The sequence below is a fragment of the Podarcis filfolensis genome (genome assembly GCF_964270895.1).
Source record: "Podarcis filfolensis genome assembly, chromosome: 3".
NCBI classification, from domain to species: domain Eukaryota; kingdom Metazoa; phylum Chordata; class Lepidosauria; order Squamata; family Lacertidae; genus Podarcis; species Podarcis filfolensis.
The window spans coordinates 52,223,366-52,242,314 of NC_139606.1; the positions used below are offsets into that span (position 1 = coordinate 52,223,366).

Sequence of the window (18,949 nt, forward strand, 5' to 3'; positions counted from 1 at the left end):
ATGATGATAATAATAATAATAATAATAATAATAATAATAATAATAATAATTTATTATTTGTACCCCGCCCATCTGGCTGGGTTTCCCCAGCCACTTTGGGCGGCTTCCAACAAAGATGAAAGATACACTAAAATGTCACATATTAAAAACTTTCCTGAACAGGGCTGCCTTCAGATGTCTTCTGAATGTCAGGTAGCTGTTTATCACTTTGACATCTGATGGGAGGGCGTTCCACAGGGCGGGCACCACTACCGAGAAGGCCCTCTGCCTGGTTCCCTGTAACTTGGCCTCTCGCAGTGAGGGAACCGCCAGAAGGCTCTCGGAGCTGGACCTCAGTGTCCGGGCAGAACGATGGGGGAGGAGAGCTCCTTCAGATATACTGGACCGAGGCCGTTTAGGGCTTTAAAGGTCAGCACCAACACTTTGAATTGTGCTCGGAAACGTACTGGGAGCCAATGTAGGTCTTTCAAGACCGGTGTTATATGGTCTCGGCGGCCGCTCCCAGTCACCAGTCTAGCTGCCGCATTCTGGATTAGTTGTAGTTTCCGGGTCACCTTCAAAGGTAGCCCCACGTAGAGCGCATTGCAGTAGTCCAAGCGGGAGATAACCAGAGCATGTACCACTCTGGCGAGACAGTCTGCAGGCAGATAGGGTCTCAGCCTACGTACCAGATGGAGCTGGTAAACAGCTGCCCTGGATACAGATTTGACCTGTGCCTCCATGGACAGCTGTGAGTCCAAAATGACTCCCAGGCTGCACACCTGGTCCTTCAGGGGCACAGTTACCCCATTCAGGACCAGGGAATCCTCCACACCTGCCCGCCTCCTGTCCCCCCAAAACAGTACTTCTGTCTTGTCAGGATTCAACCTCAATCTGTTAGCCGCCATCCATCCTCCAACCGCTTCCAGACACTCACACAGGACCTTCACCGCCTTCACTGGTTCTGATTTAAAAGAGAGGTAGAGCTGGGTATCATCCGCATACTGATGAACACCCAGCCCAAACCTCCTGATGATCTCTCCCAGTGGCTGCATGTAAATGTTGAAAAGCATGGGGGAAAGGACAGAACCCTGAGGCACCCCACAAGTGAGAGCCCAGGGGTCTGAACACTCATCCCCCACCACCACTTTCTGAACACGGCCCAGGAGGAAGGAGCGGAACCACTGTATGACAGTGCCCCCAGCTCCCAGCCCCTCAAGACGGTCCAGAAGGATGTTATGGTCGATGGTATCAAACGCCGCTGAGAGATCCAGCAGAACTAGGAAACAGCTCTCACCTTTATCCCTAGCCCGCCAGAGATCATCAACCAGTGCGACCAAGGCAGTTTCAGTCCCATGATGAGGCCTGAATCCCGACTGGAAGGGATCCAAATGGTATAATCCAAACTATAACTTTGTGAGGGGTAAACTACAGTTTCCAGGGTTCTTTGTGGGGCGATGTGCTTCAAATGTGCTTTAAAGGTATAGTGTGTAAAAAAAGCAAACCCAAGGCTAGCTCAATCACAAGGAGTGCTTACAGCAACAATTTCCAGCAGAGTAGCTGTGTAAGTGTTGTAGCAAAGATCCTTGCAGCGCCTTTAAAGCTATTCTATTCTTTATTCTATTCAGAATAGTAACTGGGCTGGGTGAAGGAGAAATAGATTGGTCTGTTCCTCCTTTACCAGGTCATTTGGTTGTGCTATAATAGCAAACAACAACAATTTATTATTTATACCCCGCCCATCTGGCCACATGGATAAAGTTTTTCTTCCTTCTTCCTTCTTCCTTCCTTCCTTCTTCCTTCTTCCTTCCTGGTCCCCATTTTTCACCAGTGCAGAGTTGCTCTACGGCCGCTACTGCTGTGGTTTGTTCCTTCCATCTGTGCACATGCCTCTCCCATTTTTAAATCATCAGACAGCAACACAGCAAAGAGATGGTCATGGTATATCAAGCCACACCACAAGCAGTGAGGGTGGCATTCTTTCTCTTACTTGTTCCCTCTGTTGGGATCTCCTCAGCACCCAGTAAGACAGCATTGTCCCATCCCCAGCCAAACACTCTCTTCAGTGCTGCAGAGGAAGAAAACTGGCCAGCTGAAAAGCCTCTAGCTGTTATTACTCCTGACTCTTTGATACCTTTGCTGAGTACAAAGTGTGTCTCTGGTGCTTAGGGATCATGATGAAAATCCTTTTGGCTCCAGCTGCCACCACTTCTGTCTCCTAATACCATACCAAGACAAAAAGGTTACTCTCCAGCTGTGTATTTCCAGAGTGGATGGTCCAAGAGGCTCAGGAACCCCTGCTCCATGCTTAGTTGGACCCACAAAGGACCTTGCTATTGAGAGGAAAGTGAGTGGCAGCTGCCTTGCATCTGACACTGGGAAGCTGGAATTGGCTGCCCCTTTGCTATGTGCCACCATCACTGGCCCCTCACCTCAATTCTCTTTCACCACTAGTCTCCATCCATTCCCAGGGAGGTAAGTGCCTGGGGCCTCAAGCCTGCCTCCATCTCTGCTGGTCAGTATGCATCAGAAACACAGAAAGCCACTGAGTGAGAGAACCTCTTCTCCCAGTGTACAGAATTTCTAGCCTGCAATTTGTTTTCACTAGGCAACTTTTAATCCCTAAAATAGACTGACAAAGGAGAGCTGAGTTTTCAGGGCATACTCAACCTGCCATTCTTACGAGTCAAAGCAAAGGAAGAAATTTGTCAGGCTTTACCGTCAAGGTGTCAAGGGAATACATTTTCAAAACAATCCACTTTGTGGGTCATGTGTACCAAGTGGGTCATGTGTACCAAAAATATTTTCCCTCTAATATTTTAAAGCAATATATTTTCATTAACATAATGTACCACAACTTTTTACCCCGTTACAATATAGTTGGAACTTTTTTTGGAACTGAAGTTATTGAACAAGCTTGCAAACTCATCATAAAACATCCAGCTTGGAGCAGATTCAGACTTGAAACAAACAAGTCTTTTTTAGGTCAGCTGTTCATGTATTTTATCCAAGGTGAAACCTGAGATAAAATACTGCCTTTGTTTCAGTTCATGAACACCAACAAACAAGGTCAATAAAGGATACATCTTTCAGAAACACAGTTTCAGTTTTTTAAATAAAGTGTGTAATCCTATGCATAGTTACATATGAAATCTTTACTTCTGAGTAAATATGCATACTACTATACATCTCGCTAGCTAGAATGTAAGCTATATTTGACTGGTCTACCAAAGCTTCTTTCCCTAAACAATTGACTTATGTGATGCTGACAACAATTAAAACAAACCAAAACATTCTTTCCAAACCTTCTGCCATTACTGACAATAGACTGGATACCACTTGACTTGTGAATACTTCCATTCCATAAAGGTTTTCAATCTTATCATTGGTTTTTCTTCTCAACAGTTTCTTTATTTAAAAAGAATGGGCCCTTTTCTATGGCAATGGTGTGGATATTTTTTCTAAAATGTACTAGAAGTGCAAAATACTGAAAGCCCTTTAAGTTTCATCCTCAAAAAAATTACTTAATTTCTCAGAAGGGTCAAGTTATTCATCAGTTTGATACATATAGATATAAAGCACCTTTACATGAAAAAATACAATCACAAGTAAAAAATGTGGGGTTTTTTGGCATAAACACACTATTCAGTTTAGCTGCAATCCTATGCACATTTACATTTAAGTTCACTGAATTCACAAGGATCTACCAATTAAACTCAAAATTATTCAAACAATTAAGCATGCTTAGACCATGCTGCATATATCAACATTATACTGTTAATGTTTTTTGGCAAGCAAAAAGGGGAAATATGTTATGCAGCAAACTGATTAAATGTTTGTCAAGTTATAACGCTTGGAAGGGACTCACTAAGCATGCTCTCCACAAAAGCTAGAAAGTCATTAAATGATGTCCCTTCTCACAGGCTGAATCTGATAAGTATTCATAATGGGAAGAAAATGCTTTGAAACAAGCAAGGTGAGCAGGACTGTCTGAAGCCTTTCATACTGGATAGCAAAGGGAGCCTATCTGAAGTTTTGTCAGGTTTTACTTAGGGCCTGTTCACAGTTACGAATCCAGTCAATCTTCACATGAGGAACCTCAGTGTGAATGAGGCTATACATGGAGACTGCAGAATAACTTCCTGAATCTACCAAAGAAATAATTGTAGGTTTCTCTAAACATATACAGTCAGATTTTTTTTACCAAGTTTGGTCCACATGATCCTGTACACACCAGAGAGTGTACAGGGGGAAATGAACAGCTGGTAGTCATGTGAGCCAGTTCATAGTGACTTACTCTCATGACTGGCAGAGCAAGAAAGTCATGTCTGTACTTCCAGGAAACCAGTAGTCAAAATACGGCACTAGGAGTTACAGATTCTCTGTGATAGAAAAGTAAGCTCAAGAGCAGAAGACAAAGTGCATAATGGGCACAAAGTTTGAAGAGAGACTGCAGACAGGTAGGAATGGCTTTGGGGAGAGGTACTATGGTTACTGTAAGGATGAGCAGCAAGCATTAATGCTCTTCCCCAGGGAGGCTCACCTGGCACCTTCATTAAATTTAGGCGTCAGGTGGAAACATTCCTCTTCCCCCAAGTCTTTGGCTGATTAAATAATCTATGGCCTTTAAAACTGAAAGGGGTTATTGTTATTTCGTCATTATGTTATGTATTGTATTTTGTGTTTTCGTACTGTAAACCACCCTGTGATTTTCAGATGAAGGGCAGTATATAAAATTTATTCATCATCATCAAAATATTCCTGACATGAAGTAGCAGCTCTTAAACTGGAGCTAATAGATTTAAATTTTCATAGATGACGGACTTGTCTTACTAGTCTGGATGTTTCTATCCGAATGACAATTACCGAGATTCGTGTTTAAATAGCTTGCAGATGCAGCCCACCTCAACAGCCTCTCAAAGCTCTTGATTTACTATGAGTACTGACTTAGGAAGGTCAAGTTTAGTTGGCTGTCTCAGCAGCCTAGAAAGACAAGATCACTTCAAACACAGAATTCAAACATGCAAGGTTAGCACTATAATAAAAAGGTTATTTAATCAATACAACCAACAGTCTTTCAGAATCACTAAGCACCACCGACAGCCCACTGGTCTGACCAGGCACTTCAGGCATTCATCAACTCCCAAAAGAGTGTGTTTATTTAGGTTTTTAAAATAAGCACTACTGGAGGTATACATTTTCTTTATTCTTACTCCTCTCTAAAGCTAGATTCATGTAGGATGTGGGTCACATGAAAAGCTTTTATCTGGATAAGCTTTACATGTGCTTCACCACATTTAAATTCACATACAAAAAAGAATGTGTGCTCATTCATTCATGTGCAACATTAGCATGCCAATAGCACACCCTGATTGTTGGCATGCTAATATTACATGTGAATGGGGCAACGTATCCTGCAAGTTCTTTAAGATATAGCAAGCATGGGAAACTTACATGAGTAAGAGCTTTCACTGTGGTCAATTTCATGTATAAATCAGGTCTAAGATTAGCTACTACAGAGCTGACCAAATCAAAGAGATATGCCACTGGCTATGCCATCACTCACTACAGGGGGGAAAGCTACTACCATAGCAATTATTTCTTTGTGTACCTATCCAAGCAACGCAACTGTTTTAGAAGCAATATTTCATAGCTGACAAAAGTGTGATATAACAATATTTGTTGCATGATACTTATTGAATCTGTAAAATATAAAGTGGGCAAGCAACAATCATGAAAATGTACTAAGTACTTGAATGCATTCTCCCAATTTGTTTAAGATTCATATGCAGAAAGATTAAGAAGGATGCTGAAACAATCTTTAAGAATGGGTAGAATGGATTTTAGCTATAGCAGTGCCTTGGTACCATGGTGATTGGCAAACTATAAATATGCATCACTGCTGGGTTTCTATGGAGTTTTAGCTGGCAACACGGCTAGAGGCCTCCTTCTACCAATAACATTCCCACACTAAAACTTTGCCACAGCTTTTTCTATTCAAAAACAAGTATTTTTTTCAAGGAGCCATTCTTGCAACTTAGTATTTGTTGATGTCTTTTTTCTAAATTATTTAACTGATACACCTCAAAATTTCATATACGTAATAGGTGTGATTTGCTTAGACACAATGAGGTACACAGAGATATTCAGCGTCACAAAATTAAAATCAAAGCCATTTAACCTAGTGTGATTTAAGCTAAGTTTATTTTAACACAAGCTTTGTAGGTATGATGCAGCCTTCTATGTAGACATTTTTATAATCCTAAATAAGCACTTACCAAGGAAAAAGTTCCACTGAACTGAGTGGATCTAAATTCTGAGAAGACGTTATAGGATTGAACTCTTAACGGTTTTTTTACACCTTTTTTAATGTATTAAAATCCCAAGAAAAAAGATGTCTTAATATTAAGTGGCATTAAATATTCTAACACTCCAATAAATTTATCAAACTTCTAAGGAAATTACCCCTCCAAGCATTTTAATTTAATTTATAAAAGACTCCATTCATTTGAAGGCCACTATACGCAGGTGGCGCTGTGGTCTAAACTACTGAGCCTAGGGCTTGCCAATCGGAAGGTCGGAGGTTCAAATCCCCGCAACGGGGTGAGCTCCTGTTGCTCTGTCCCAGCTTGTGCCAACCTAGCAGTTCAAAAGCACATCAAAGTGCAAGTAGATAAATAGGTACCTCTCCGGCAAGAAGGTGAACGTAAACAGACTGTTTCCGGTAGTGGTAGCCTGCTGAGAGCGTCCGCATGGCCCATCGCCTTCCCAGGGCGGTGAATCAGTGCATACTGGTAGCTGGCAAGGAAAATTGACCACCTGAGGACACGAGGAGACAGCACTTGGGGGGTCTGCTTTTCAGGGGCAAACAAGCCAAGCAACGGCTTGTGGTCAGTCACCACGGTGAAGGGCCGCCCGTACAAGAAATCATGGAATTTTTTTACTCCCTTCACGATTGCCAGACCCTCCTTGTCGATTTGCGAGTAGTTCCGCTCGGTTGCGTTGAGTGTCTGGGAAAAGTATGCCACCGGTACCTCTCTTCCATCCGGGAGTTGGTGTCCCAGGACAGCGCCAATGCCATTGGGGGAGGCGTCTCATGCTAGCACCACCGGCAGCCTCTCGTCGAAGTGTGCCAAGACCGAGTTTGAGACAAGCAAGTCCTTGACTGCCTGGAATGCGGCCTCCTGGCGCTGGCCCCACACCCAAGGGGCCCGCTTGTCCAGGAGTCTGTGTAGGGGCTCCACTACCGCCGCCTTGTGGGGAAGGAAGGAATGGTAAAAGTTCAATAGTCCCAAGAAGGCCTGAAGTTCAGTCTTGTTCTTGGGCGCTGGGGCATCACAAATGGCCCGTACCTTGTCCCCAGTCGGGTGGACCCCTTCTGCGTCCACCATAAATCCCAGAAAGTCCACCTGAGGCACTCCTAGTAGACATTTTTCCCGCTTCACCTTGAGACCCGCCGTCTGGAAACGGTGCAGAACGGTGCGGAGGCGGTCCTCAAACTCCTCTGGTGTGGGCCCAGCAATCAACACATCATCGAAGAAGGGGGTGACGCCAGGAATCCCTTTAAGGAGAGAGTCCATTAGATTCTGGAATATGCCTGGTGCCACGCTGACACCGAATTGCAGCCGCTTTACCCTGAACGCTCCTCTGTGCGTCACAATCGTCTGCGCCTCTGCTGTGGCCTCATCTACTGGCAGCTGTTGATATGCTTGGGCCAAGTCCAGCTTGCCAAAAATTTTCGACCCAGCCAGGGTGGCAAGGACATGGCTGACCACTGGCACTGGGTATGCATGGGCCGTGAGGGCCTTGTTTATGGTACATTTGTAGTCTGCGCAGATGCGGACCGAACCATTAGGCTTGACGGGTGTGACGATTGGGGTTTCCCAGGGAGCATTAGGCACCGGCTCCAGCACTCCTTGCTCCACGAGTCGGTCCAATTCCTCGTCTATACGGGGTTTCAGGGCGAACGGGACCCGGCGGGCCTTGAGCCTGACCGGTCGTACTGCGGGGTCAAGCTGTAGAGCAATGGGGGGGCCCGTATACTGTCCCAATTTCCCATCGAAAACCCCCGGAAATTCCTTGCATATGGCGTCCACGTCCACTTGTAAGCTCGTGTGGTTCACCCCGGTGACGGCTAGCCCCAGTGGTCCAAACCATGCTAATCCCAGTAAGCTAATGTAGGAGCCCTTGACCACAAGCAAGTCCAGTTGCCGCGTCCGCCCTCGGTATTGCACCCTGAAGGTCCCTACCCCCATTGTGGGGACCTTACGTTTCTGGAAGTCCCGGAGGGTGAATGGGGCCGGCCTGAGTTTGGGACCCCCAGTAGGACACAGTTTCCTTAAGGTCCTTGCCGAGATTATGGATAGAGTTGAACCCGTGTCAAGCTCCATGCGGCATGGGGCCCCCTCTATCTGTACCTCTACATAAATTTTCTCTACGTTGGGGTGGGGCAACTGGTATACCGGGAAGTCCGTGAGCTCCGTCGAGTTGCCTTGGTGCGTTGGGCCCCGGGACCTGGGGCTCTTGGATTGGTCATCTGATGCCTGTCGTCGGGTGGGCCGAGCCCGACACACCCGGGCGATGTGTCCCAATTTTCTGCACTGCCTGCACTCTGTGTTGCGGAAACGGCAGGTCCTCCTCTCGTGACTTTCTCCACAGCTTGCGCAGTTCCCTCCTCGTTGAGGCAGCTGTGGTATGTGGGCTGCTTGAGTGCGCTGCTGTACTCGGTGCACCTCCTCCCTGTTGGATCCTGAGTCGTCGGTGAGGTCTTCGTGGTGGACCCTTGGTTGGGACGGCTGGCTCGGCCGTGCCTCTTGCATCGACCTTTCCGCAGCTTCTGTTGCCAGGGCCTCCTCCAGAGCGACCTGGAACGTTAGGTTCTTCTTAGCGTAGAGGCGTCGTTGCAGCTTCTCATCCTTCAGGCCACCGACGAGGCGGTCACGAAGCATGTTCTCCAGCTCTGAGAAGTTGCAGAACCGGGCAGCTTGGCGGAGAGAGGTCACAAACCCAGTTATGGTTTCCCCAGGGGCTTGCCGCTTTGCGTAGAAGGCATTTCAACGAGCCACCACTGAGGGCTGTGGCGAAAAGTGCCCCTTCAGCTGTTCCATTATTGTTTTGTATGGAACAGTAGCGACGTCTTCAGGTGCAAGGAGAGCCCGGGCGATTTCAAACGTCTCCTCTCCGCAGACACTGAAGAATATTGCCCTCTTCTTGGCGTCTTCTTCATCGGTGACCCCTTTGGCTTCTAGGAGGAAGGTGAAACGGGAGGCGTACGCTTCCCAGTCTCCAGATGCTGGGTTGAACGGCGAGAAGCTGCTGTCGGTTGCCATTCTGAGTTCCTTGTGTCCCGGAGCTGAAGCCTGGATACATGGTGCGAGGCAGCGGTGCGGCAGGTGGCGGTGCTGCGGTGCTGTGTGTGGCAGTCAGCTCAGCGGGATCCCACCTTCGTCGCCAGTGAAATATACTCAGAGTCGCAAAGTGATTTCATGCTCTTTATTCAGCTCATAGTGGTGAGGAGGAATGAATGAATGTCCCCTCAAAGTATCTACTTTATATACATTATTTACACAATGGGCTGCACATGATTGGCTAATTCCGGAATTCTACTGTAAGCCAATCAGGTTGTGGATTCACTTCTATCTGGAGCATGATTGGGTGGTTCCTGCCAACCAATCATACTGCTGTTTTGTTCTAGGACCAATCAGACTGCTGCCTTTTGGATCCTATTGTTCTAGGACCAATCAGACTGCTGCAGTTTGGATCCTATTCAACTCAGTACATAACACCTAGCTATGCCCATGACAGGAACCCTATCTTCTTTTTCATCTGGCCACCCTAGTTTTATGTATTGACTGGGTAACTCCCCTTTGCTTGATTCCAAATCCATTCTTCTTTTCCTGAAACCTTGTGCACATCCTCCCTCCCGCCCCCCAAGAACATTCAGGAATAAAGGAACAAGGAGAAATGAGCTTCTCTTATCTTCAGGTTCCCCTGTATCCCCTCCCCCTCCCAAAACATCGCAAGAAAAGCGGAGTGAGGAACCAGCAGCAAAGAGGGATCCTAAGAGAGTGGGAAAGTCTGCTTGTGGGCCTTGTCCTTTATTAGAAATGAATTCTAAAGCTTCTCAATTGCAAGGACTTTGCTTGGAAAAGCAGGAGGACTGGAGCTGAGGAGCTGAGTAGGAGGAGCTGAGTAGCAAGAACAAAGACAAATCCCATTACTAGCTAGACCCAAATTCAGAGGAATCTCAGCACACTATAACGGGGCAAGGCTTTCTGACCTAAATTCACCCTATCACTAGCTTTTAGTGGTCACTACTACATTCTGCAAGTGCCTTCCCAAAAGCTGAATGATGCGAAGTCATTTGATGTAGCATAGAAGACTGGAATCAGCAGCAACATGTTTATTTTGACAGTACTTTTATAACTTGTTTCTCTACTTGTCTTGAGTTTTCGGTGGTGGGGTTAAAAGTCTAAGTACTGTACTGTAAATAAAAATAAAATTTGAAATTGTGGTACACAAGTTAAATGTAACAAAAGCAACTACGTATGTAGCCAGCTCCATTGCTCCTATTCCACCAATACTGAATCAAAGGACATACAACCATTACACCCACGAGAGCCAAAACCACCAGCTTATAACTGTATTTGTATCATAAATGTACCGGTAAACTACAATAGAGGCAACAAAACTGTTTTAAGGTGCAATAAATTTTGCAAGCATTTTTATACACAGAAAGTTTTAAATAAATGCACAAAGGTTTAATCAGATCTTTTGCATTCATTATTCTTTCCCAAACTGTATCCTTTATGGCAGCAATAACCAATTTAATTATAAGACACAACATAAGAGACTCTACGAATTTCAGACTATTACAGCTCAACATTTCAAATTTGTTAAAACGTATCTCAATATGGATGTTTTGTGCAATAGTGCCTTGAAAATAATCTACAACATCTGACTTGCAAAGAATCTCAATACCGTTACATTGTAACTACAGGTATTTATCCTGGCCAATAGGCAAGCAGATGCTTCATGAAAAAACAGCCATTACAGAAGTGAGGTGATAAACTTCCAGAAAAAACTGCAGCGGCAAAGTTAATAAGCCTTCTGTACTGGTTTGGCATATTGACTAAGAGCCAGCAATGACCTTCAAGGAATTTTCCCTAGGACTTCCCTGAAATCGACATGAACCCAAACATGACAAAATCAGAACCAGAGCAGGCCTCTTATCACTCTTGCAAGTAGTTGATTAAATCTTCCTCCCACCTCTCCACCCTCACCCATTGGCTCCCCCTTTTCCCCTCCCACAATCTCCCTTCTCAGATCTCCTTCCCTGCCATCATGGTGCTTTTTCCACACCTACAAAAGGCATTGCAGCTTTCTCCTTCCCTTTTAAAACTGGAACAGGTATCCTGAATGCGGCCACCACACATTTCCTCCAAGTCTGAAAGACGGCAGCAGATCTCACAAGCCTGTATACAAGAGCAGCTAGTGCAGTAAGGTGGTACTGCAGAGAGATGTTTCCAATATGGGCATTGCTGCTGCTTACCAAGAGGTGTTGTAGGAGCAGAACAACTGTGAGCACATCAGAGGGAGTGCTGGATTGGTTCCACCAGTATGCCTGCACAAACCTGACCTCCCACTACTAACCCAGCAAGTGACAGAGAAACCAGTATCAGGAGGATATCTTTGTGGTACTGCTTCACCAAGCTGGCCTCTCCAAGCTGAAAGAGGGAGGTGCATTAATAAAGCTAGAACAATGTATCTCCTGCATTGAAAGAGGAATTGTGCATCAAGAAAAGCCAAGCGTTAAAGTCTGTTGATACTATGCAAATTGAGCCAAAATGAAATATCATGCAAGTCTGCCACATTTATTCTATTCTCCTAGACACTGAGAGGCAGAAAGATCTATTTTAAAAAATTGCACCTCCCACCGCTGGACAACTGAGAAGCCAGACAGGTGGCTAAATAAGGTTTCATTAGGCCTTGCAACATACTTTTAAATATCTTTGCAGGAGTAAGGACAGGGAACTCACTTTATTTCAAATTCAGATACATTCCCAGGAGGCAGAATTCTGTCATCGTGCAGAATCATGAGATACTGGACTTATGTCAATGTCATGTGTAACAATCAACTCTGTAACCATGGCTAACAGCACTGCCGCAGCTGCTAATTCCTTCCATATAAATGGCCATAATGGGTAATGTTTGATAAAAATATTATCTTAAACAATTTAAGTTCTTTTTGTTTATTTACTCCAAAGAGATGCAGGAAGATGCTGTTAATTTCAGCCCGGCCAGTTGTAAGCATCACAGCTATTGCAGCTGCATCAAAGTAAAAGAAAAAAACCAAGTTGTAATAGATCATGCTAACGCAGTTTAAGGCTGCAATTCTAACCCCACATGTTTAGGAATAAGTACTACACTTGAGTTGGGATTAGACAGTAAGTCTCATTTAATTCCATGGCGCTGTTAGTCAGTTTAAATTTTTTTTATTGTTAGTGAGGGAAGGAAAGCACAACTCAAAATTTGTGATCACACCTGATCTCTTGATAACAAAGTCGGTGGACGGAGGTTGTCTAATCATATATTTTGCTTGAATCTTTGGCGTGTGTGGACCTGAGCAACACCTGGTGGGAAACTATTGAAAACCACATGCATGCGGTTTCTGAGCATTCAAAAGGACAAGTAGAATATAAAAATAGCAAAATAAATAACTGTCAATATATTAACACAATATTTGCTGGAAAGCAGTAAAACTTTTTTGTGATTTTTTGTTTCATTATTGCTTTTTCTGGCCTAGTATTTTGATGCCTCTGAAATCTGCCCATGCTTCAGAACAAAATGTAGAGGTATTGGAACAAATATTGGTTCTCCCTCTCCCTACTGAAAAAGCTGTTAATCCTAAAGTTGTGTTTCCCTTTTCCCTACTGCATAATAAATAGAAGGGTTCTCATCTCACGACTTGTGTTGGAAGACTACTGTGATTAACTTTGTCAATATCATAACTGAAACTGCAGGCTTGGTTCACTTACATTTATCCACATGGCTCCCACTGTAAAAGAAAACTACCAAGTTGAAAAGACAACACACACATAGCTATGTTGATCTATCAATGTATTACATGGGAATGTCTCTACCTACTGTGATTTTTGCAATCATTTCTATCAGTTAGCATGAAATTAATACTGAATGTCTGCAGAAGAGAGCTACTAAGCGTTGTGAATTAAGGATTTGTACACTCAATGAGACAAGCAGTCCAATCCCGTACATATTTACTCAGAAGCAAACCCTACTGTTTCATGGAGTTTATTCCAAGTAAGGGTAAATACACAGGACTGCAGACTTACCAGAAAGTGGGTTTTGTGCATCCAGATTTTTAAGCATTTGTACATACTGTAATCAAAATACCTGATTTGCCAAAGCAGAATAGTTACAAAAGGGATTGATTTCTTTTTCATGGTGGAGACCATTGACACTATATTAACATAAAACCACTTTCAGTACTCAAGGGATTTTACATCATCAGCCTGTATATATAGCATTACAAAAATATAGATCAGAAATTTAAACATGGGAGTATACTTTGCTCTTTGTTTTCATACATTAACCAATCCTAGATACACATATATAGAATACCGTAATAATACTGAATAGACTTTTTGATCCAGAGGAGTTCCAAAAACTACCTAGTCAAAACATCTACAAAGCATCAGACTCCTCTCTATCCAGATATACGCCTACACATGACAGTGCAGATTATTATTATCCAAACAGGTAATACCTGTGTCACATGAGATGTACTTGTAGGACAAGTAGTAAAAAGAATTTTTTCTCAAGCAAGTAATTTGTGCACTAACCGCAAAAACCCTTTTATTCCCAGCAGCTAATATGAATTTGGGGGGCTCTCCCCCTCAAATGTGGATCAGCTAAAATCAAAGTATGATATTAAGACCTATTAATCCAACAAAGACCGTTTTCTTAGCTCTGTGACCAGGATACTATCTCAAGCTCCAAACATTCCCAGTGCCTCCGACCCAGAAAGAGGGAAATTTTGTTGCTTACTCAAATCAGGTCAAGCATTTAAATCCTAGGCTTTTAACGGCTGAGACTTGAGAGGATAGTTTTAGTCCTGCTTCAGGCAGAGAAAGCACGGCTTGGGCTGGACCCTACAAAACAAACGAGGGCAGAGCGCGGGGCGAACCCGGGTCCGTCTCTTCCTGGATCCCGTTCGACCCCGAGCCTCCTTCACACCCCAAAGGCACGAGGAGCGGAAGGAGGGCTTCGCCAGCGCGGGACAAAGTTTGTTCCCGCCCTCAGCCGCCTCTAGCGGGCGGGGTTGGGGCTCGAGAAATAAAACCCGCCGCCGCCGCTGTGACAGCAATCGCGGAAAGCGGCGGGGCTTCAAAGTTCAGCCGACCTCGCCGGCGCCTCCTGGCAATCTGCGCTTCCTCGGCTCCCGCCCGGCCGCCTCCCCCCCCTCTTTCCCCGACCCCCCCTCGCCCTTCTCGAAGGAGCTCGGTTCCCTCTTACCCGTCCTTGCGCCGCGCTTTGAAGACGTGCCCGTAGGTGCCTCTGCCGACTTTGCACCCCTCGTACTCGAACAGATCCTCCACCCGCTCGCGCTCGGCCGCCAGCTTGGATTTGAACTCGTAGTCCATGTTTCTCACCCATGGAAGGGGCGGCCGCAGGGAGGGCGGGATGAGGCGGCGGGACCAGCGGCCGCGCGAGCGTCAGGGGCACGAAGCCACCGCACTGGGCACCATTTCCTTGTTTTGGATTTTTTTTGGGGGGGGGGAGTCCGCTCCGCCGCCACCCGCTTCAACTAGGGCTTCCAATAGTTAGGGCCGCAAGGGATTCTGGGCTTGGTAGTATCGGAGGAAGCGCGAGCTCGAAGGCGTCTGGGGAAGGTTGAGGAAGCGGAGACTACAGTTCCCGGCGTCGCTTGCAGCACCGAAGCCTGTGTGCGCCTGCGCATTGCAACCCGCTCCCCGGTTATTGCTGAGCGGGTGGTGGGAAGTTGCTGACTCTTCACGTTGCCGGGCAGTGGCGGGAGAGTCAGACGGTTGCTTAGAAGGGAGACGGCGGGGTCTCTCTTTGCTTCATTTGTCCGCCTGCAGAACAATGAGTCGCAGTCACACTCTTAAGCGGCGGGGCGGGGAACGGGGTACGGCCGAGGTCGGTCGATTGAGGGTCTCGCGCTGGAGCTTGTTTATCTCCTGAGCTGTCATTCAGGTTGTAGCCCCGCCCATCGCTCTTACATTCGTCACCGTTGGTTAGACTTCGTCCCGCCTTTTCGCCCTTCACCATTGAGCCCGCCCAAACGCCGAATCTGAAACGCTGGCCTTTTTGTCAATCAATTGAAAGGCGGAGCCACAAGTCTGAGAGTTGAGGGAGAAAGGCTGCCGCTTGGGCCGATCTCCGCGTCGTCGTCGTCCCCCCGCAGCTCTTCACAAGCCTTCGCGTTTCTCGCCCTTCCCCCCTTCGCTAGCATATTGACAATGGCTCTGCTCACGCGCCTCTCGCTGGCTCCCACTCCCGCCTCCTCCGGCTCGCTCGCTTGACACTGCGCAGCGCTGTTTTCCCGGAGCGTCTCATGTTCTATGAACGGAGCAGCGGCAGAGCACCGGCAAAGCTCTTCTGCCCTCAGATTAATAATTAAAAGAAAAGGCAGCAGGTGCACGTTCCCAGGCGCTAGAGCTGGAAGACGCTGCCCCACAGGCAACACGTACAATATGCCTCACCGACCAGGGGCTACCTTGGATAGAGCAGTTTTCAAGCTGGCGTTGAGTTTAATGTCTCTTGAACATGAAGCCTAGAGACTTCGAAAGTTGACGTAGAGGAACACTTTGCTTACAAAGATAACATTGATTTGGCACCTATTGGTTTGCCTCCACCTCTTCCTAATGTATTTCAGGTAACCATCAGCATTCAAAAGGCATTGTTAAATGACTCATACAGTTTACTTTACATGCAGGTCTGCGCTTGCTCTGCAAGGTCTTTCTCTTCTTCAGATAATGTGAACTTACAGGTGTGCAGACTACCATATCACAAAAGCTGTGTTTTCCCTTTCATATCATTTATACCTTAAAAACAAGTCATGCCAGGCAAATCTCATTTCTTTTTTTTTAAAATGGAGTTACAATCTTGGTGAATCAGGGGAATGCTGTGGACACAGTGTATCTTGATTTCAGTAAGGCTTTGGACAAATACAAATACACACACCCCGTTATATTCTTGTGAGGAAGCTGGTAAAATGTGGCTTGAATGAAGTGACTGACTGACTGACTGAACCCAAATGTACTCATTAATGGTTTCTTCTCATTCTGGTAAAAAGTGACAAGCGGGGTTCTGTCCTGGGCCCACTGTTGTTCAATGTCTTTATAAACTATTTGGACAAAGGAACTGAGGGGATGTTAGTCATGTTAGTCCACCTACCAATGCTACTTCTGTACTCTGTGAATTAAGTTTCAGCTTCTTGTACAGCAGGGGTGTCAAACTCAAATTCATCGGGGCCCGCATCAGCAGTTTGGTCACCCTCAAAGGGCCGGTTGTATCTGTAGGATTTACAGTACAGGAGAGAAGGGTTCAGGCAGCCGTTGGATCTGTCATATCACAGGATGGCATGCGCTCAATATAAAAACAAGTGGAGGTTTCCTGAATGCATGTAAAGTGGAGGTTTCCTGTGTAGAACGGCCGGCGCTGCTAGAGGGCAGACGTTCTCTGGCTTGTAGGCTGCCGCGCATGTGCTGAAGAGGCAGCTTTCTTGTGTCAAAAAAAAAAGTGAGAATAAAGGTGAAGGCTGGCGGCCGGCGGCGGCTACACGGGCCACATGATGAGGTCTGGCGGACCAGATTCGGCCCGTGGGCCTTGTGTTTGACACCCTTGTTGTACAGCATCCAGTCCTTCACAGCTATAAACAGTTCACTGTTTCAACTACCTCCCTTGGTTCAGCTGAAAATGAGAGACATGGTTGGGTGTCATCAACATACTGTTTATTCTGCATCTGAAATATTCATATAACCTCCCCCAGTAGCTTCATTAAGGTGTTAAATAGGGTGAAGGATAAGAAAGAGCATTGTGGAACCTCTAATAACAAGTGGAGCCCTGCTAGATCAAACCATAAACAAATAGTTTACCACACTGTTCTCACATTAGCCAAGCAGATGCCTATGGGAAGCCCACAAACACAATACAAGCACAATAGCATTTTCCACATTTGTGTTTCCCAGCAACTGGTATTCAGTCACATATCACCTCCAATATTAGAGGCAGCATGCAGCTATAATGACTGGCAGCCTTGATAGCCTTATCCTCCAATAGTTTGTCTTATTCTTTTTATCTTTGTGCAAGTTGGTAAGGTAAAGGTAAAGGGACCCCTGACCATTAGGTCCAGTCGTGACTGACTCTGGGGTTGCGGCACTCATCTCGCTTTATTGGCCGAGGGAGCCGGCGTACAGCTTCTGGGTCATGTGGCCAGCATGACTAAGCCGCTTCTGGCGAACCAGAGCAGCGCACGGAAACGCCGATTACCTTCCCGCTGGAGTGGTACCTATTTATCTACTTGCACTTTGATGTGCTTTCGAACTGCTAGGTGGGCAGGAGCAGGGACTGAGCAACGGGAGCTCACCCCGTTGTGGGGATTTGAACCGCCAACCTTCTGATCGGCAAGTCCTAGGCTCTGTGGTTTAACCACAGCGCCACCCACGTCCCTGTGCAAGTTGGTAGCCAATGTTAAATCATGTGGGATAAAATTCAATAGTTTATGTGCTGTGTAGATAGATGACTTTGGGTTCTAATATTATGGGAGGGGGAGAAAGCCTCTCTATCCACTTTATCCACACCATGCATAATTTTATGCACTGTTTCTAACCTAAAAAGCCCCAAATCTTGTAACCTTTCCTTATATAGGAATTGGTCCTGCCTTTCTATAATTTTGGTTGCCTTTTCCAACACCTTTTCCAGCTCTAAGATAGTATTTTTGATGTATGACAACCAGAAATGTTCATACTATAATCTGTCACACCATCAATTTATATAACACCATTATGATTGGCAGTTTTATTTTCAGTCCCTTTCCTAAGGGACTTTATCAAAAGCTTTTTGATAAATGGCCATGTTTATGTTATCTATTGATCACCCCTAGTCATATGCATATGGACACTCTGAACTCTAAAAGGTTAGTTATATATAACTTAAATTTGCAGGAGCCATACCGATTTTGCTTCAGCCAAATTTGGTCTTTTATGCTTGGTAACTCTAATTTTAATAATAGTTTTCATTACAGGTTGGTTACTTGAAAACGAATTTCCTATATATTTTCTGGATCCCTTTTTAAAAGTTGATTATTTATCGACCACTTTCTGGTCCTCAGGTATGCAGGCTGATCTCACAGATGTTACTTTTTTTTGTTAGAAGATCAGTTATTTAAATTAAAGTTTTTAAATGGCTCTCAAGTAGATGCTACCTCCTGGATGTGATGTCTTCATTTTCAGTTTGTCATCAAGGCCTAGAACGTCAACTCTTGTCACCACCATTTGCCTCTTCAGACTCAGTTCAGGCGCAGGGATCAGCACTACAGCTTCTCTGCAATCTCCTTTTCCTCCTTTAGTACACCTTTGACTCATTTGTCATCCAAAGGACCAAACATCTCTCCAGCTAGTCTGCTGGTTCTAACATGTTTTTTAAATGTATTATTGTTGATCTTTAAAAAAAATTGAAATATGAAATGTTCTCTTGTTGTCTGCTTGCATTTATTTTGCCGAAGTTTCTGTACCTTTTTGTTCTCCTCATTTGGATAAGACTTACATTTTATAAAGGAAGGCTTATTTTCTATCGTGACTGGAGCATTCGTTTACCCAATTGAAGTCACCCATTACAGTGGTACCTCGGGTTACATACACTTCAGGTTAAAGACTCTGCTAACCCAGAAATAGTGCTTCAGGTTAAGAACTTTTGAACTGCTACG

The 18,949-nt window shown here is 45.3% G+C and overlaps 1 protein-coding gene across 1 annotated transcript in view; it reads right to left on the bottom strand.

Moving 5' to 3' along the window:
• CDK19 (cyclin dependent kinase 19) overlaps positions 1-15,515 on the bottom strand; it is an 86,743-nt gene extending 71,228 nt beyond the window's left edge. Inside the window, 1 exon segment of the mRNA XM_083608620.1 lies at positions 14,515-15,515. Within this exon segment, the coding sequence (XP_083464746.1) occupies positions 14,515-14,642 (128 nt within the window). The 5' untranslated portion in view covers positions 14,643-15,515.
• Positions 15,516-18,949: the final 3,434 nt, after the last annotated feature.